The sequence below is a fragment of the Denticeps clupeoides genome, chromosome 5, assembly GCF_900700375.1.
Source record: "Denticeps clupeoides chromosome 5, fDenClu1.1, whole genome shotgun sequence".
NCBI lineage: Eukaryota > Metazoa > Chordata > Actinopteri > Clupeiformes > Denticipitidae > Denticeps > Denticeps clupeoides.
This window is the reverse complement of record NC_041711.1, coordinates 26,390,649-26,411,639: the sequence shown is the minus strand read 5'-3', so window position 1 is coordinate 26,411,639 and position 20,991 is coordinate 26,390,649. Positions and strand designations below refer to the sequence as shown.

At 43.0% G+C, this 20,991-nt stretch overlaps 1 protein-coding gene and 1 pseudogene across 48 annotated transcripts in view; both read right to left on the bottom strand.

The window, feature by feature from the left end:
• rims2a (regulating synaptic membrane exocytosis 2a) overlaps positions 1-20,991 on the bottom strand; it is a 111,178-nt gene that overhangs the window by 54,755 nt on the left and 35,432 nt on the right. For 36 of the 48 annotated variants that reach the window (XM_028979711.1, XM_028979702.1, XM_028979703.1 and 33 more), the window contains 7 exons: positions 12,544-13,427; positions 5,033-5,226; positions 3,367-3,486; positions 2,160-2,259; positions 1,904-2,027; positions 1,493-1,539; positions 1,249-1,361 (listed from right to left, as the gene is read on the bottom strand). In XM_028979711.1, the coding sequence (XP_028835544.1) occupies positions 1,249-1,361; positions 1,493-1,539; positions 1,904-2,027; positions 2,160-2,259; positions 3,367-3,486; positions 5,033-5,226; positions 12,544-13,427 (1,582 nt within the window). Of the gene's footprint in view, positions 1-1,248; positions 1,362-1,492; positions 1,540-1,903; positions 2,028-2,159; positions 2,260-3,366; positions 3,487-5,032; positions 5,227-5,398; positions 5,467-12,543; positions 13,428-20,991 lie in introns of all 48 variants that reach the window. The other 12 variants (XM_028979720.1, XM_028979729.1, XM_028979734.1 and 9 more) reach the window with 1 other exon arrangement.
• LOC114791373 (uncharacterized) lies at positions 7,379-7,475 on the bottom strand (annotated as a pseudogene).

Sequence of the window (20,991 nt, the reverse complement as noted above, 5' to 3'; positions counted from 1 at the left end):
TAGGCCACCAATGTCTCCACTCACGACCTCTGGTTTACGAAACCAGTGCTCTTGCTACTGAACACGGTCCACAGCAGTGTTTAGATCCACCTAATTGCATGACCCTAAGTACATTAGAAGAAGCATCAAACTGTTGTTTAATGGTATTCCATCTTTCCGTAGTGAGCCCTGCTGTCATACCTTTCATAGATAAAAAAATTCCCATGTACTATGCTATCCATATATCCATCAAATCATATTTGCTCCACAGTCCAGTTCTGAAACTTTCATGGCCAGTGGTTGACATTAGCAATGACCTGTGTGTCCTGGCACATTTCTGTCATGAACAGCATTACAATTTGCAATCTGTTTTGGAGATGTGCTGCTGAAACATCTTGCATCACAATATGGCCATTGTCAAAGTCACTCAAATCCTTTTCTTTAACATTCACTGCCTAGTATATTCATGTCTTGGCAGGAAAATCTACTTCTCCTTATTCACTTTACCTGTCAGTACTGTTAATGTTGTGGCCAACCCAAAGTATATTTTGGAAGAATTTTTGAAGCAAAACCCTTTGAGGTTATATAAGTTCCATTTTACTCATTATTCAAAGGAGCAAAAATATAAATGGGCAGAGGCTCACAGCTCAGTAGCATTGTTGTTTGGAATATAGAGATGAACAAAAATTCAAAAGAAAAAATCCACTCTGTCATTTGCCAAAGTGTTTTCAACATCACCCTCTTGACACCATCGGCTGCATCTATGAACTGCAGTGTAACCTAGCCTGGTGTTTGTCACCGGGAGCAACCACCTGCCGCTCTCCCTGGAGTGATATTTTTACAGGAGACAATGAGTTACATGGAGGTGCAAGATAATGCGATCCATTACACTCCACTGGATTGGGCTGGGTCCAGCAGAGTAGACCGGGCAACATGGAAGCTGTCCAAGGTCTCATCCCGCAGTCATGTCAGCACTGTAACTCTCTGTAATGTTTGCCAATTTTCTAACAAGGTTGAAAAGTGATCACAACACGGACCATGTGGGGATCGGAGAAGCAACTGTACACCAGGTGCAGCATCGCTTCCTGGGACATGAACTAATATTAACACAGAGACCTTATTAAGTCAAAAACCGTTAAACTATTTGTTTACGTTTAACACCACCATTTTTTGTATGTCTTTACTTTATTTTATGTCCTGTCTACAGCCTACAACTTTGAGGCACCAGTTGCACACCCACATCCAGTGAGAATTATTGTGGGTACTCACTGAGAGCTGTCCAGACAAGTACTGAGGGGCGTCTCGCAGCATCCCGGGACTCATGGGAGATGTGACAGAGATAGACGGGCGCTCCATCTTCTGTGACTCAAATGAGCTTGAACCTGCAAAGGAAGAAAGGAAGTAATGGTAAATCAAACCTGGCTCAAATAAATAAAAAAAAAGACAATATTCTATTAATATTTATTAGTCTCCTAAAGAGAGTTGCAAAAGTCTTATCATGCTTGCCACTCACTTGATTCCAGTTGTGCATGTGTGCTGTCTGGTATCCTCGGAATATCTCTGAAAATGTTTAAATGGAATGAGTGTCAGTTGATAATGAAAACATGAGGTTTTAATGACTATAAGCAGCCCATTAGTCTTCATTCCTCATGCAGGACAGTGACCATTTCAATAGGAGACAAAGAGCATATTATACTCCCCGGAAAAAAAAAAAAACTGTGCACAGGTGTACACATGAGTAAATTACAGAGAGGCTCACCAAAAGTATAGAACAATCTGGATGTAATGCCTACATATATAAATGTGTGTGTGTGTGCTCAGTGCATTTATTAATCATTACTCAAAGGATCCAATTTCATTACACAGGTTGATGTATAAAATGTGACACACACCTAATGTTTATATGCTACCTATAAAGGCTTACCCAATGGGTCGTGAGACCACAAGTTCCACCTGAGGTTCGGGCTTGGATTCTAATATGATATTGTAAACTTCTTTAAACGTGGCTCCTTGCAATATTCTGCCATTCCATTCCAAGACCTGGTCACCTGGAAAACCAGAAATAAGAATTTAGGCAACTTTGACACCCACTCTTGCACCCTAGGATCTCCATATGTACACATGTGTACACACACATACACAAGCATTTTCATAACTCTTTGTACATATCAGCTTGGTACCTGGTCTGAGATGTCCCACAGTATCTGCTAAACTCCCTTTCCTCACTTTGGTGATGAAAGCACAGAGTCTGCCTGATTCAGTCATCTTTCCTCCAACCACCTGTAGATAAAAAAAGTCAACATCATTCAGCTCTATACCTATTATGAGAAATAATAAACACTGTAAAAACAGTTGTGTCAACTGAAAAAAAAACACACTTTCTATTTTTAATAGTTACTCTTTGAATAAATGTTACATACTTGCAACAAATAATTTCAATGCTACAGCCAGAGTAATAATGTCATTAGGACTTCATTAAATAAGAAAAAAAGTTCACATCCACATTCTATCATGCCATCCCTGCAGCAGTGTGTAGTACGAATAAAAACACTAAAGGCCTGCAGCTGCGCCATAAGTCTGTGAACCCATTTCACTTCTTAGAGCATCAGACAAAAAAAATCCCCATTAATGGAGTCCCAGTGCCAGGACACAAAAAGGAGATTACAGGGAGGAGAGCTCCTAAATTAAATGGCTTTACATAACAAGGAGTGCGGTGCCGTAGGGGAGTGTGTGTGTGTGTGTGTGTGTGTCTGCAGTGTCCATCAATAGCAATGACTACATATATCACATATTGTGCAAGTCAGGGAAACTAAGATAAAAAAAAACCAGGTAGAATTTATAAAATGTTGTACATTACAACTACTTTTATTCCAGTTTGAAATGAGGCAGTGGTGGCCTAGCGGTTAAGGAAGCGGCCCCGTAATCAGAAGGTTTCTGGTTCGAATCTCGATCCGCCAAGGTGCCACTGAGGTGCCACTGAGCAAAGCACTGTCCCCACTCACTGCTCCCCGGGCGCCTGTCATGGCTGCCCACTGCTCACTCAGGGTGATGGGTTAAATGCAGAGGATACATTTCACTGTGTGCACTGTGTGCTGTGCTGCTGTGTATCACATGTGACAATCACTTCACTATTAAAAAAGACTATTAAATACGCAGTGCACATAGTGCCTCTAAAACATCATAAAACCATCATCAAGCACAAAAATGGAGAAACTGGATTTAGATCAAACACTCACTGACACTTTTCCCCAAAGTTGTAGTAAACGAGCAAGAAGAAAAGGAGCAAGACTAAAGTTTCTAACATTAACTGTTCACCTATAGAACCAGAACACTGAGAGAAGAGAAAGACTACAGGCATTTAAAGAGACAGACAGAGGTGAAACTTACCTTTAACCCTAACAGCGCTCCAGAATCACGGGGCACGCTCCCATCCTTCAAACGCTTGTTGAGCAGAATCCGCCCGATGAGGCGATCCCCATCTTTGGACGGCTGCCATGTCACCGGGTGCTACAAGGTCAAAGAGACAATAGGCCTCATGTTTTTATAGTTACACACACTGAGTCCAGTTCAGGTACTACAGCAACAAGTGGCCACTGGCGAGGGTGTGGAGCTCCACTATCAGTTACAATTACTGAATGAATGATCACACAAACTCTGCCTCTTCATTAATTACTACTGCTTAGTCCTCCGGTGATATAATATTATAATCCCACTTGATTACTGCATGACTAAATTAGATAATATCACACTGCATGCGTCTGAGGGTTGAATTCATTTTACATAATTTTAATCCAATTTCCTGTTAAAAGGTTTTCCTAAAAATTGTGCATTTATATCACAGATCTTCCAAATAATAATATAATGATATGAATATAATACATATAGGCATAAATAATGGTACCTATTCTGGAATTTAGATTGAATTTAGTCTATGTACATATTTTTAAATTATATTTCTAAATATTAAACAAACAAAAAATTAAGTATTGTCTGTCCACAACCACTTAGATGTTTTAGACTTTGTGTGATCCTGTTCCCCCCCCAATAAAGCCCTTCGCCTCTCAGTTTAATGCAGAGTAGAGCAAAGGGGTGGGAGGAGGAGAGGAGTCGTTGCTCCTGTCTGCCCTATCTCACAGCTCTAGCCTCGCTGCAGCGGCCCAGCTTGTGCAGCAGACCCTCTCAAGTGGAACAGCACAAAGCAGATGAAAAAAAAAAAGACACACAGACACACAAATGAGCGAAAATGTAGGCAAATGAATGAAAGCGAGGCTGTAGAGTAAAGAAACAAAACCGCAAAACAAAAACACGAGCCGGATCAGCACAGAAAGCAAAATGGACAGGACATAAGGTACAGAGACTAATTCAATCAAAAAAGCAAAAGCAAAAAAAAAAAAAGGAAAAATCACAGTACATGACAGTGGAAGGGAAAAAAGAAAAAATATAATTTAGTCGGTGCCATTTAAAAGACCTCCCCTGATAAACTGTGCATGTGTGTTCTGTGCTGCTGCTCATCTTATCTCAAGCAGCCGGGGGTAATGGCTTCGATACATGAGGGGGGTGAAAGGTGCGAGCCTGAGTGTGTGCCGGGTGGGTGAAGCAGAGAAGGGTAGGGGAGGTTCCCTAAGCTTTTTACATGGCACCCAGTCACATGCATCCAGTTCACCCACGCTGCTAAGGTGCCGTGACAAACATAGAGTGGAGGTGTGGATTGATGTTTTTCGTGTGTGTGGTAAGCAAGGGTTGTCAGGGAACAAACAACACGGCAAGCAAAACAGGGTTCTCCACGTCAGCAATACCCAGCAACAGTACAGGTGCTACTGAACTTTGAAATGAAAGGAACATGGAACAGATCAAGTCTTTAGCCCTGAACTGCTTAATCAAACAGAACAAAAGAATTACAACCAAAATTCCACAATAATTCTCAAGCCTATTTTTTTAAACAAACAGCAGATGAGGAAAAAAAGTTATAAATATACAATAACACAATAAAATAACCAGTAATTGGAGAGGAAAAGTAAAGTAAATTAAAAGCATACTAGACAGATCCCAGTACCTTCTCACTATGGCTATGCTCCTCGTTTAGCGTAGTGCTACTGCACGTATCAACGCCCGAGTCTTTAACCAAGGGTTCACACCACTCCGCATCCTCTTCCAAAGAGTGGCCCCCAAAGCGCACCATTTTCTTTTGCCTCTCAGATAAGGTGTGTGCCTGCTCAATAGTTTTTCTTTTTCCCCTTTGACTGTCCCCTACAGCATGGGATAAAAAAAAAAAACAGAAAGAAAAAAAGAAAAAAAAGACATGCAGAGGTGTAAATAAACCAAGGGAATCATGAAATGACAAAGGAGAGAGAGCAATACGGAGAGACAGAAAGAGAGAGAGCGAGAGAGACTGGGAAGTGCTTGGCTCCGCATGTCTCACCAAAGACATTGAGGAGGCCTCACTGCCATGCCACGTCGAGTGGTCCCACCAGTGGCCATCCATGTCTCCTGTGAGATCCACACACACACCCACACACAGAGAGGAGCGCAGGGACACATAAACACACGTCAAAGGGTGGAGCACAGATAGAATTGCACTTACAGCTGAAACGTAGCGAGACAACACACACACACACATTCATACTGTCTGAAATGTACATATTGCTGCACTTCCAAATGCAAGAAAGAGTCATCCGACCCCGATTTGACCTCTTTAGACCTTTTTTTTGACCAGGCACCTAAAAGACGAAACACTGGACTTTTGTATTTAACTGGGACATGAAACTGCAGCACAGCCCGGTAACCTTAACTGACCTCCATCTACAGTGCATCGAGGGTGGGCTTTTCAACTTTGGGGCTCCTGATTGACTGTCTCTGGGACAAGGCATCAGCAGCCTCGAGAAATGGCCTACAGCACAGGGCCAAATGGCCATAATGGAATTAGCTCCCACCATTTACTGTACGTGCGCCTGCCCAAGCAGCCAAAGCGAGTGCCCGCCGTGGGATTTTAACCACAGTCTCGCCAGCCCTTACACATAGACACACACACACTCCAAGATTGAGCTACAGACAGCTCTGTTATGTGATAGATCTCATAGTAGAAAATGACTAAAATGAAATCAATAGGCAACCATGGAAAAAAAAGTGTGTGTTGACCTAAACTAAGCAGTTCTTGAAGTAATAAGTGACGCTTTTGCCATGCAGACTGGACCAGGACTCAAGCTACTATAACTACTCTACTGCCTCAGAACACAATTATCACTCCAACTTTCTAAATTGTGATAATTGACAAGACACAAAACGGAGCATTAAAACAGCAGATATGAATATTAGGTATTTATACAACTGCAGAGGTCGAGAGTCAGTGCTCTGTAGCAATCACGAGAGTCAGTGCTCTGTAGCAGAGCAGCGGGCAGTGGGGGATGCTATATCAGGCTCATATGCTGTGCACCCTCGGGTACTGCTGGCCTCTCCATCACTTTGACAACTCAATAAAAACTCAGTGTAAACTATTAATTGGGTAATTAATTATTGATGCGTTTTTTTTTACTATGAATCCAAGGGGCTATGGGAGGACATAATAAGAGAAACAGCAAAAAGTTGTATAATTTTTTTCAATGCAGTATGCATATTATGCTGTGTGATGATGACTTTAGCCACATAAAGTGGGCTGTCTTAAGAAACAACCACTTCAATTTAATAGATTTTATGGTCCAAATAATATAGTTAATAATATAGCTATAATAATATAGTTAATTTAATTTAAAATACATAAAAAAATAATGCTAGCATAAATGGCTGTAATGGTGAGCCACATGTTAGGCATTATGTACAAAAGAACACTGCACAGTTAAATTCACTTGTTTAATATCAACAATATTACCAATAACATTCATATTAACCACTTGATTAATATAAACAATAATCAAAGGCTGTGGTTATTGCTGTACGTGTTGCCAACCTACTTGTCTGAGAAACGTTTTTAGTATTTGGGCTAAAACGGACTAATTCATGGGAAAATTTGCTGTGATTAATGTCAGTTTGGTTGTTGGTATGGCATGTTTGTGGATTTACATATATCTGAAATGAAGAGCGGAACTGTGCATTTATAGTAACAACTTGTGTGTCTGGAATAATGGCAGTATAATCTATATAATGAAATTAATGTTTGATACAATATCTGCCATATTAATCATGTGTGATATATACATACACACACAGTTACACACAATCGTTTCACCTTCATGTCTGCTTTGTTCACTATTGTCATCATCAAAAGCCCCTTCATGAGATAAGAAAGTGAAGTGAAAGTGATTGTCATTGTGAAACACAGCAAACGGTGACACAATGAAATGTGTCCTCTGCTTTTAACCATCACCCTTGGTGAGCAGTGGTCAGCCATGACAGGCGCCCGGGGAGCAGTGTGTGGGGACAGTGCTTTATCAGTTTAATATCAGATATTAAACTGATAAGAACAGATCCTAACTTTGATCTCAGCCAAAAGGCAGAGAAGCGATTCTCGGAAAGTGTTCAGTATAATAAACCTTCAGCACTGTTGGAAACCACCCCCATTGTCTAACTTAAGGTGGTTGAAAGTAGCCAAGAGTGCGAAAAGAGTGTAAGTTATGTCTCTTCACTTTTGTTCTTTAAAGTAAAAAATGCAAGACCCATAAATGATTAGGTGTGTCCAAACTTTTGACTGGTAGTGTGTGTGTGTGTGTGTGTGTGTGTGTGTGTGTGTGTGTGTGTGTATATATAACATTCGTAGGAAAAATACCAGACCAAATACTGAATCATATTCAGACTGATGATGCAACCTTGCATATCCACAGTTCTGCTGTGGGTGCAGCCTGTACTGAGTGCCACTCCAGAGTGGGGGGTGGAGATGTAAACTATGTAATGAGCATCCTGCCCCCTCCCCTGCTGACTGCTCTTCAACCCTCTGCTTTAAAGAGCGTTTTTCTTCTTCTCTCATTCCCATTGACTGAACATATACAGATCGATAAAGAGGGGGGATGGCACTAAAACAGCACACCATGTTTACAGATGAGGGGCCGTTGCTAACACCACCTGGGGCGGGAAAACTCTGTCCGCATCGAGAGATGGAAATGGTGTAATCTGCAGGGCCCATGCTTGGTGAAATGACTATACTGTTAAATACAAAATGCTTATGACCCTGAGAGAATCGGAATCTGTTCTTTTGACACCCTGTGAATAGCATGCAGGCTGTTAGGATACTGATGCCCAGGCTTCAGCACTCTTACAGTTGGGGTCAAAGCATCTTAATAAAAACACATTCTTCTATATACTTAACGCATGACCTTCGGGGAGGGAGAAGTTGTGCTGCTAAACCTGGAAAGCCTTGGCATCAATAATTGAAAGCTATGTTCTCTGTGCGAGGGACAGTTACATAAGAAAGCACAATTGTCTCTTTCCTCTCCTCCTGCGTGTCCTCATCTCGGCTTTTCTTGTCAGTCTGTCTGTCTGAACGTCACCTGTGCTCTGGCAGCAATCTCAATTTTAGCATTTGCAAAAAAACTGTTTAATACCTGCCCAAAATCTAACTTTCCTGTTTAAAAAAGTACACAGGGCAATGTTTCCGAAGCATCTTGTTTGCTAGTGTAAGGTCAGACATTCTCAGGATTTACTTAAATAGATAAAAAAAAAAGAAAGCGCCACTTGCTGGTTGTCTGTATGTTGAAGGGAAAGTGACTTTTTTGTTGATGTGTAATTATTTCTGTCACCAGAACACGATGATGTGTAATGTTGTTATACAGTTTAACATGGGATGAGCCGGATCACTGACAGCTCTCAAAAATTCTACTTCTTAATTGTCAATACATGGCACACGCAAACATCAATAAACATTATGTTAATTTCTTGTTTTATACATATATTTAGAAAAATCCTGTGGACACATTTGCCCTAACAGTAGTGAACAAGGCCCATGCTTGCAGTTAAGGAAGCGGCCCTGTTCGAATCCCGATCCGCCAAGGTGCCACTGAGGTGCCACTGAGCAAAGCACCGTCCCCACACACTGCTCCCCGGGCGCCTGTCATGGCTGCCCACTGCTCACTCAGGGTGATGGGTTAAATGCAGAGGACAAATTTCACTGTGTGCACCGTGTGCTGTGCTGCTGTGTATCATATGTGACAATCACTTCACTTTGAACTTTGCTTAGAGCAGAGCACTGACACAAATGACCTAATTCAGACAGTTCAAGTAAGCCATGAAAAACAATAGATTATGCTTGTCGAAACTATTTTACATGTAACAGAGTATGCATCATGAAAAAAAGCATAAATACATCTGAAGCCCTTCAGCACTTAACTTAACAAACCTGAACTGCACCAAGATAATCCGATTGCAGGAGGAAATATCGCTAACCTGACCCTGGGTCTGTGATGTGATGGTAGTCAAGGGTACTGCTCAAGTCCACAGGGGGAACCCTGTAATTACCTTCAAAGTGTTAATTACTTTAGTTCAGTTCATTAAAGTGTGCTAATTCCCTCTATATGTGATAGTGCCCATTAAAGCAGAGCAACACAAAACTGACAACTGCAGGCTTGCAATACGCGCATGTACACACAAACACATCTAAATTAAAGCAAGAAAAAAAACTGTTTTTTAACCAAATGCTCTGTGCTGTGGGTTTAAAACGTAGGCGTTGTTTAAGTCATTAATGAGCACTATACCTCATTATTTCAGTTAGTAAAGTAGGTCTATAGGTATCACATGCTATTTCTACACTGCCAACAACAAGCAGCGCTCACTGGCAAAAACCACCTGACACGTTTCTCCAACATAACGCCTTTCTGTCGTGGCTACGGTAGAATCAAATCGCTGTGATCAGTTTAAAATGACTGCTATGATCAAGCTCTCCTCCATCTTGGTTTCAGCGATGCTTTGCTCCTATTGTTTGTCTATTGTCTATTTGTTTGTTACAGCTGTTAGAGGTCACAAATACATTCAACTTTGAACATTGAGTTTGCAGAGACTCGAGGTGCGTCACATTGCTGGCCGCTCTACTGGCCGCTCTACTGGCCGCTCTACTGGCCACTCTACTAGACACAGCGCAAGGCGCTATTCAGGCACGCATCCCTGGAGGGCAGCGCCACACTGGATGCGTTCAGTCTGAGGCCTTTAATGCACGCACACACACACACACACACACACACACACACATAGGACAAGACACACAATTGTTAAACAATTTTAAGACCACAGAGAAATGTATTCACTTCCCCACACAGAGGCACAGTAATGAATAACAAATCCATATACACACACACACTCACACGCAACACCATCAGCTGTAAAGAACCATTGTGTTAGTTTGAAAATAAACATCACATGAATACAGTATGCATCCAATAGAATTGCAACACAGGTAGAAATTGGAATTTCAAATAGTTGTACATGTAATGATTACTATACATCTAAAAGTAAACATAATCTACATCAATATCTGCACATTTAATAATCACATTATAATACAAGCATGGCATGTCTGATTGCACCAAAATAACTATTCTGTGTCCATGCAGAAAAGCAACCCCTCAATAAAGGCATCTTAATACAGCACATATGGTGGAAGCAAATTCGAATCTCGCATTATCAAGGCATAAATATGCAACAACAAATTGAGATCAACACCTAGCAGCTCAGTGCAATCTGTACAGACTTGCCTATAAATAGCATGTGAGGCAAAAAGTGTCTATGACAGCTGTACAGTGTATTCACAGAAAATAGGAATACACAGCTCTTTTCAGAACATTTGTGTTTTCGTGTGGTGGGACTGATAAACAGAATGAATTTTGAGTCAAAAGCTTTTGAATGTGTTGGAATTTGCGTGTTTTTTCTTTTTTTGAATCCGCATGAACATTAAAACCTGCCTCCAAAATTGTTCTGAACAACAGAAGCATAGACATCACAAGACCTCTGAAGGTGCCCTGTGACATCTTAACTGAAATATTGGCAGCAGATCATTTAAGTTCTGAGCTTGGGCCTCCATTAATTAGATATATTTAAGAACACCCCACAAAAGTTTTATCTCACTAAGAATTAAAGAACCCTGTTTGCAGGCTGGCTTGATGCATCAACTTGCATCAAGTGCCTGATGAACAGCATGGTCATAGGAAAATTCCTATACTCTCCAACTTAATTTTCATTTGAAATTGTTTGAATAATTCCTTTAAGATTCAGATTTTTCTTTTTTAAGGAACTATTTTTTAATCCTGACACAATACATGGGGTCTCATTTATAAACTCATACAAGCGCATGAACACAAACACGCAATATACGCTTTATAAACCTCTCTCTACCTGGGATTGTTTCGCACCCGCTACATTCCACCCTCTACACGCCCCATTTAACTATATACTGTAAATGCAAATCACCTCCTGAATATTTAAGAATCCAATGTAAACCTGAAAAAAGTGCATCATGACAACCGAGGGGAAAAGTAAGAAGAGAACACTTTCTGAAACTGAAATAGATGTGGAGTGAATGGGCGGAAAGCCAAAAAAAAATTGTTTGGTAGTCACAGGCTACGAGCCTTGCGATTTATGTGTGCACACTGCACGGTTCAATGCAACCTGACTGCTCGCACTACACAAGCAATATGAAAGCAGAAAAAGAAGAACTGACATCAGTAGTGACGCTAAACAAAGCAAAATGCGCTGCTTGGGCCATTTGGTGAACAGAAAAATCCAAAATAGCGTATATGGCTAAACTTTCGAAAGGGGGGGGTGTCACATAGATTCATGATTTGATTTACCACAATAAAATAACTTTTGTCCCTGCTGATCCAGTCATGATCACCCTCTTCTTGTTTTTCAAGTTTCTTTCTATAGATCGCTACGTATGTGTAGCAAGAGGTGTATGCATCTTTTAGGTCCCATTTTATGCGTATGCAATGGTTACAAATGAAGCGTACACATCCTTTAGGTCCCATTTGTGCATATGCAATGGTTATAAATGAGACCCCTGGTTTTGTTGATGTTCGGACTCAATCCTCTAGAATCATAATTTGGCCCTTATCAGAATATCCTTTATCCAAGAACTTCTACTTCATAAAATATTTAATTTTACTCACTTCTCAATGGTTTTAATGTTGCAGTTGCTTGTCAAAGACACCATATTTAGTGTCTTCAGCTTCATTTGTAGTTCTAGAGTCCCTGTCAACGAACCCCTTTTGCTTTAGCACTGACAGGGTGGAATTATATTCAAAGTATGTTAAATATGTTTTAATCACGGCGGAACATTCTGAAGTATTCTGTAGAACCGTTTAACTCTAATGAGCTCCCAAAGGGGGCTTCTTTGATGGAGGTCAGTGGCCCTCCTGCTGGCGGCATGGCTTCTTGTAGAGTTTAGCTCCAGCTCAAACCCGGCACACCTGAACCTGTCCGAGGGCCTGGATTCGATGTGCTACCAGGTGTGCTTGATCAGAGCTGGAAACAAACACTGCAGGATTCGTGGACCTCCAGTTAGAAGATTAACGACCGCTGTTGCCCAGGGACACAGTTTAAGAACTTATATTTTTAAGGCTGTGTGTAAACGTGTGCATGGAACCACTTGCTCACCTTTCTCACTGACCGACTCACTCTCAATCTCCACATCTTCACAGCTGGTGTACTCTGGTGTCGTGGCCAGCTCCTCCTCAGAGCTGCTGAGGGACACTTGCCTCATCTTGCCACCCCTTTTGCTCTTGTGAGGCTTGGGCGGCGGTGGCCGCACCGACTCGGACTGGTCCGAGCTGAGTGAGTCGTTACGCAACATGCTCTCCATCTTCTCGCGCTTGCTCTTGCGCATGGCAGAGCCAGGGTCTAGGTGCTGCTGCTGCGGCGGCGGCCGGCGGAGGGGGTCTCCTACCATGGGTCCACCTTGCCGGCCCTCACCGAGCACAGGGCTGCGTTGAGGCGTCGGAGGACTGTGGTTTGAGGGGGGATGTTGGGGTGAGTATGATCGAGGGTGGTGTGGATGGTGGAGGGGTGGCCTCATGGGCTCATCTAGCAGCTCTGTGTAGGCCAGCGAGACGTCGCTATGGCGGCGTTCATGGCGGGCGCGGGACACTTCGGCGTGAATGCGCATCTGCTCCTCATAGGGCTGTGGTTTCACCGGATAGCGCGCCAGGTTAGGGTCACTGCGGTAACGAGCCTGGTACTCCTCCTGCTGGCGCCTTCGTTGGAGTTCATAGTCGCTAGGCGGAGGCTCCTCTTCTGGTGGATATTCCTCTTGTGATCGCCAGCCACCGCGCCGCGCCCGGAACGCTCCACGCGCCGTCTCTGCATCCTCATACGAGCGCCCGTATCCCCCTCCCCCCCGCCGCCGCTCCCCATCACCATAGTCGGACGGCGATCTGGGCATGCCGCCGACTTCTCCCGGTGCATAATGGGAGCGATCGCCCCTCTCCTCCCTTTGGTCGTACTTTTGGTTTGGATCCCTGGATGCTGATGGGCTTCTTTTCCTACCATAACAGAAAAATGGCATGTAATATATGATATTATAAATATATGTATATAAATACTGATATTTTCAAAAGCATCATGGTACAAATATAGGTTAATAATGTAATAATGACATTAATTGTCCTGACACACATATCAAAACCCAATGCATTCATTGACCAGAGAAGTGGCAGTTTATACGGTTTACAAACATCACAGAAATCATTTGGATTGTTTTCAATATATAGTCATCAATATGTCATCATATATTGTACTGAGGAGATCATAATAGCTCCCATAAAAAAAACACAGAGCCCTCACGGAATGTTACAGAAGACCTCAGGATTGTTATCTCTCTGAATACTTCACAATAAATGTTTTGCATAAAACATGTCTGGAAAAGCTCATTTGGTTATTTGTCCCCAAACAAGGAGGCAGACACCAATTTCAGAGCAATTAGATTTTCACTGCATGCACAGAACGACGGAAAAACAAAACCGTAATCACATGATTAACTACAGGGCCATGGCGAACACACATTGAGAGCAATTTTTATTTGTATTGTCTTCCTGTTGGCGTGCCTAAACGTACCAGAATAAATGTGTGCCACAGTGTGTGTGTGTGTGCAGGAATGTGTGAGCACACACTATGATAAATGACACTGCTCCTCCAACACTGGGGCGAGTAGGCTTTACCGGGGGGGGGCCCGTGGCTAACCTGTCTCATTGTGCTGTTGTAAGCATGCTGGGAAAATGTGTGTTATTAATGAGCTCATTTTTTTCTCAGAGGAGACAATGCGAGTCTCCCCATGTTTTTAGTCTTACTGGGTACATGGCATTACCTTCAATAACCAGGCATCTGAATTATGCAAGAAAACATCAGAATGGACAATTCTACAGTCAGTGCTCAATCTGTAAAAATGTGTGTGGACCTACAGTAAGAGCAGAAATACACATTTCACAGTAAAATACCCTGTATATGTTCAATAGTTTCTAATGGAGGAATTAGACTCCCCTCAGAAGACTGGACACAGATCAGTGGACAGGGGAAATGTGGACCGACAGCATCTTAGCAGCAGCGCTAGCGAGTGCTGTCGTTTGCCGCTAATGCATTCCCTTTGTCCGAGCTCAATTATTCATCAGAGGTTTGTGGCTTCCCCTGTGAAAGGAATCACTGTGGGACAAAAAAACCTTCTGAAGCATCCCTTTCATTTTACACATGGCAGCCCTCTGTAAACGTTCATTAATCAAAATGTCTGACTGTATTCAAGGGAGTGCTGCGAGATGAAGGGGACTGATTGGATGGAGATTGGTGCTTAGTGATGAAACAGGGGGCCCTGATTGGCTGGCTCCAGGGTCTGTGGTAGCATCTTGACTGCGATTGGGTGGATTGATTGGAGTGTTGATGGAGGTAGGGATTTGTCTGGGTTCTCTCCATGTTCTCTCAGTGTATAATGACAGATACAACCACACACAGGATTGGCCCAGATTTTGTGATAATAGGGGCCTGCAGTGAGTGTGGTTGGATAAAAGCCCCTTACAATAAAAGCCCCATCGCAGACATGCTAGTAGCATTACAGGCCCTTTATTATGTCCACACTGGGGACTTTTGTGGTGAAGAGCTTTCTTATACCACAGGAGGCCTCTTACAATGGTGCCTAATGGATCACTGTTAAAAGACTTGATGTCTCCCAGCATGCAGTGCAATGTACATCTAAATCTGAGGCACTATTATGGCCACTTCATTTCGTCATAACTAATATATATATAAAAAAGAGCTACACATACACAAATCTAGATAGATCTGGTGTTAGTCAAACATAGGTATGCTAATGGAAGAGAGTATAGCAGGAGAAGAGAGAAGGAGGGAGGAGAAACCTCCCTCAACAGCCTCTCTATCACCCCGGTCCATCACCATCATTTCCACAGGGCCAGCATGTGCAGTGATGCATAATTGATCAGCAGCTGAACCCCAAGCATGGTTTCATTGAGAAATCTGAAGGTGCTGTGTCTTTAAAAATGTTGAAGTGTATGTCTGTGCAACGTATTTATTGGTAACAATAATTATATGACTTTCAGCTAGTAAGAAATGATTGTGCTTGCAAGTGTGTGTGGGTGGGTGAGTGTGCTAAAGATGATCCTTCCTTCACAAATCAGAAAGGACACAGGAAAGAAGATTTGTTCTGATTCTTCTACATAACCAATGCTACTCTACTGACTTAACCAGAGATCCAACTATGATGATAGCTATCCAGCTATGATCAGCTATATTCAAAAATCCAACTCTATCTCTCTATTACACATGACCTACCACAGGCTTGTAGTAGCAGCGTATTACATCCTGTGTTTCACTGTTTTCTACACCCACCGGCTACTGGCTGAACAGTGGGCTACGCCATCACTCACAGCAGGAGACAAAGGTCTTGGTAACACTAGCTCACTACTGAAGATGCTCTGCCTCTCCAGTGCTGGCTTTAGTACACTCTGCTCAAATGTACTGATGCCATGATGCTCTTGTGATTATGTTAGCTAAAAGTTACAGCTTATATTCCTAAATGACCTTTGTTGGCACTGTCCTCCACTTGCCAAGGACCTTTTAGTGCAGGCAGAATCAAAATGACATTTCCTGGAATTCCCATGTAATGGTGCACTGGTCTCAGATCAGTGAGTGTGCGGCACACATTGTGCATTCAGGTCAAAGCTCAGTTGGTGCAGCACTCAGCACCACAGTGGCATCCCGCAAAAACAGAGCAGCCCTGCAGTGCTTCATTCATGAGGCACAGCGATGTAGCTCACCGAATCCTGTGCCACAGTCCTACTCCCAGGCAGCGCTTGTAGCGGTGATGTCAGTGGTGATGTAGCAAAACAAAATCTCACAGAAATGTAGAATTATGGACTGAAATAACTGACCTTTCAAACTGGCATGCTGAGGTTGAACATATGATAGCATGACATGCAATACTAATGAAGCTATGATATAAAGTTGGGCAGTATATCGTGACATGAAAACAGATTCAAATGCATCTCATAAAATTTAAATAGTGATGATGGTAACATGAAAGCACATGGTAAGTCGTTCTGGGTAAGGGCGTCTGCCAAGCGCCACAAATGTACATACAAATTATATTGGTTGCTACTGAATATCAACCAATAAAAGACAAAAAAATGCAACTTTACTGTAATGACTACAGAAAATATTTTGTTTAGTTCGTCTTTAAACAAATTACCTCTTTCACAATATTTAACTGTTTTGAGATGCACTAAAATATACATATTGCCACTATATTGTCGCTATTGTATTCTATTGTGCACGCAAAATAAAAATGTTTTTGCATAAACTACCATTGTAAAGGAGTACAATGTGGAGGATGATTAGCTGCAGTTCTTGCTCTATGAATGTACAGCTGTATTATTCTTGTGTCTGTGGTGAAATACAGAAAAGGCCGATTCTCTCCTCCACCAGACTTTGCAGAAGGGCCCATGGTTAGGAGGTTGTATAGAGGGTGATGGACAGTTTCCTGGAGCCAGAGGGAGAGGCCTCTGCAGCGACAAATCATGAATGTTTGATGAAAGTGATCATAAAAATGGAGTTTATCAGACATGCACTAGCGCGCCGTATCTGTGATACACAGCACAAATCTGATTTACAACCCTGTGGTTAACGCTACTCAAATACACATCTTACACAATTCTTTATTGTCCTCCCTTTCCGCCCCTGGATGCTCTCTTCCTCACACTTCCCCCCAAAGTCACTCTCCCTCGCTGCGCTCTGCATCTTTTCTTTCCAACATACATTTCTCTTTCTCTCTCTATTGCTGCTGATGCGAGTTCCACACAAAACACAAGGACGGAGGGGGACTCAAAGGTTCACATCTCACTGCACATCCTTTTAATGCTGCTAGCGTCACTCTGTAGAAAGGACTCTGACGTCTCCTACCACAGGCTCAGGCTACAGAGTTGCCACACAGCTTAGCACTTTTCAGTTTAAACTACATTCAATGACCAAGTCTTTACCCAAAATCAGAAGCCAGATTACGTCAAAGCTCTGTTTAAACTTGTGCATTTTACAGAACATTTGATCTAAATGAATTAAACCGAGTTTGACGGCAATTTCTGGTGCTCCACTGGCAATGTGAACTCACGCCTGCACGCTTCACTTGCTCACTGGCCCGGCTTGCAGTGAGAACGCACAGTTAAACCATCCTTGCGTCAGAGGAAATTAAACCGTGTTTTCACTGCTGCTGTTCAGCCAGGGAGAGACAGCACATCTGTCCAATACAGCTCAATGCATGCAATATATATTTTTATATTAAAAAACACGTACCTTTTACTGTCCAAATGCACAGTTCCTGTCCAATCTTTTTAATCAGACTAAAGGCTGCATCGTTCACCTAAAAAAACTCTCCCATCTGTTCCCGTGTGAAAGGAACATTAACTACCGCCGACAAATGAACGTTGGTGGGAGCTGCAGATCAGACTCGCCTTACCCCTCACATTCCGCAAGCGTGAAATGTAAAGAGCAAAGGGGGAAACGTGAAATGGGAATGGGGAAGAAGGGGGGGGGGGACGCAATCAAGGTGAAAATGCAAGCACGGCCTCTCCAGAGGATTGTGCCACCTCTGCAGGATCGCAGGAAAAAGTCGAATGAAAACAAATGCCTCTGCTGCACTGCTAATGCTTGTCTGTTCAAGTGCATTTGCCCTCGTAATGACACAAAGTGGAGTTTCTGCGTTCTTTAGTGAAATAAGATCAAATCGAATTAAGGGCTCAAGCTTTTAGATGAATGGAGGACCTACAGTCATTGAGAAGTAGCGCATGCAAAAAAAAATGAGTTCAGGATGCCCATTTGCAACAGTAGTGCACCGACACTTATGTGTTATCTGTGACACATCTGGGACGTCTGGAGCTCCTCTTGCACACAACTCAAATCCCTCCGGCGTGTCCGTGACTGTCCTATAAATCCAGCCCGTTCCTCTTTTGAGCCATATTTCCAAAACTCAGTCCAAGGTTTAACAGGATGGGAGACATGTGAGCACCTTCACCCTGTGACATCCGCATTTCTTCTGAGAGTCCCTCCTCAGTCAATAGCCACTCGTCCTGACCTGGAAACTTGGTTTTCACCAAAACCCGCAGCCCAACAGCAGTCGTCATAGGTTACGTGTCCGGCTGGAGGTCGAGCAGCCTTCTCTTCTGGCTGGGGATTACAGTCCCCTGCAGCCTGCTGGTTGGTGGACGCAGCCCATGGGACTGAGGACCTAGGGATTTACCTAATCTCATGTCCTTAAAAATGATCCTGAAGCTGGACAAACTATACAAAAGAAGCGGGGATATTTGTATGTTTCAAATTCTAGCGAGATTATCAGTAAACTTCACACCAACCAGTGGCTGCTTGAGATTGGGAGAAAATAGCCCCTTAAAACCCTCAGATACCAGCAGCTCAGACATAAATTATTCCCGTTCTTCAACTTCCTTTTATTAATGCAGTAACTACATAGAATCAAGACACGAAATGGCTCTTTGGACCGACTGGCTAAAGCACTGTGCAAAAAGTAACAAAAAAAAAGAAGTGCCAGGCGGTCCTGAGTGACTGTAACGTAAGCTTTGACAATAGGCGGGGCGAGCTGAACATCTCAGGATGGAGAGATGGGGGAGATGACTACACTGAGCAAGAACACATCGCAGCAGCAAAGAAAAAATTACTTAAATTATTGCATAAGAATTTAACCAATTACATTAAAGTAAATAAAATAACAGAAGTGTACGTGCACCTTCTGTGGATTTCAATGTTCGGCATCAGCCTTCCATGCATCCACCAGACGTACACACCCAGGCAATTTGAGGAACACAGATGGCAGCGTTCGGCATCCATAACTCCATACAGGGCAAGGCGTTCTCCAGCAGACAGACAGGAGAACCACAGTAGCACATCCGTAACAACACCAAAGGCTCACAGACGCGCACGCGTGTGTGTATGTGTGTGTGTGTGTGTGTGTGTGTTTATAGCATGCCTGTAACTTCCACACAGCTGCCCTGGTGCCAACTGGGCCTTCTCTCAGAAAGTGCTGTTGTAATGTAAGTAGGCCATGCCCCTACAGGATACAGTATTAAGATTAGTGGAGAGCAGGGGACCGCTCTGCTCTCCTTCCCACACAGAGGAAGGTTATTTCTGAGAAATCAGTGGCTAAAGTCACACTGCAGGGACCTTAATCACCTTTAGATTGTCTCAGACTCTCTGGATTCACGTTCCATAGCGGTGCATGCCGGAAAAGAAGCACAGGAAGGTCCTGAATGTGGCATACGTTAACATGAAGCACACTGCGGTACATGAGCGGTGCTTGTAATTGCGCTTATTGACTTCAGCTTGACTCCAACTGCTTAACGCCTCTGACGCCATTGGTGACATGTGGGGCAGGAAACCTCAGGAGTCATTAAAGGCAATCAACACAAGATGTTAAGATTTAAAGAAAAAAAAAAAGCCACAAGCCCAAGAAGCAAGCTGCTAATTCGAGCATGCTAGCATTCTCAAAAAACTGTCTTAAAGTGAACCATGAATCCTCTCCGTGTGTTAAGTAGGGCTGTGTACTGTATTTACATAATCATGCACATTTCCCTGTAATGGAAAATAATGCAACCTTGTGACACACACTCACGCACACACACTTCTGTATGAGCCTGCTAACTGTGCATTTTGCATTGCGTTTGAAATCAAAGGGAAAGGCGGACGCCAGTCTGCTGTGTTAGATTGCGAGGAGGAGGGTAATAAAAAAGCCAAGTGTGAGTCAGAGGATGCTTTAATAAACTTGCAGCCCCAAAATAACACACCGGGGCCGGGGCCGGGGCCGGGGCCGGGGCCGGGGCCTGCTTACGTCTGCTCACTGGTGCCCACCTCTCCCCGTGCACTTTCCAGCCACAATGCTACAGCAAACGTACAAGCTTGAATGCACAGGTACACGTCCAAGCCACACATAGTAAAGAGCACCAGAGGCTTGTCGAGGCTGAACGGGAGCTGGCCTTTGTTTGCCAGATACAACAAACAAAGCTACGTTTCTGAGCCAAGTTGTGACGCCAGGAACAGAAAACTCACTCATGGCCTGCACACGTTAACCAATGAAGGCCCATACCCATGCGACGTGACCCAGATGACTGAAGCGACACAAAGTTTACACTTCTAAACCTTTCATTTCAATCATTTCTCAGTTTGTTTTATAGCAGCCTGATCTCAGTGGCCATGGAAGCTCATCCAGGAACACACAGCAAGAAAGAGCTCTTTGAAATGGACGCACTCAACGGAGCCATCCCTGCAGGGTTGGAAAATTGTTCTATGTAACGGAAACAAACAAATAATGTTTTATAACTTGTATACACTTTACTCACCTATTACATTATGCTGATCCATGTGTACAATGGAATATAAAACATTATATAAAAAAAAGAGGTGCAATGGAGAAAGCGGCAAAGAATATGTCCTTTGACATAACAACTATGTCACCAAGGAAAGCATATTAAGGCATCTTCTGCTGCAGTGGTTCAGTTGGTTGAAAATGTGGACCACAGTTCCACATCAGTAAGTACTGCAGATAGCCGC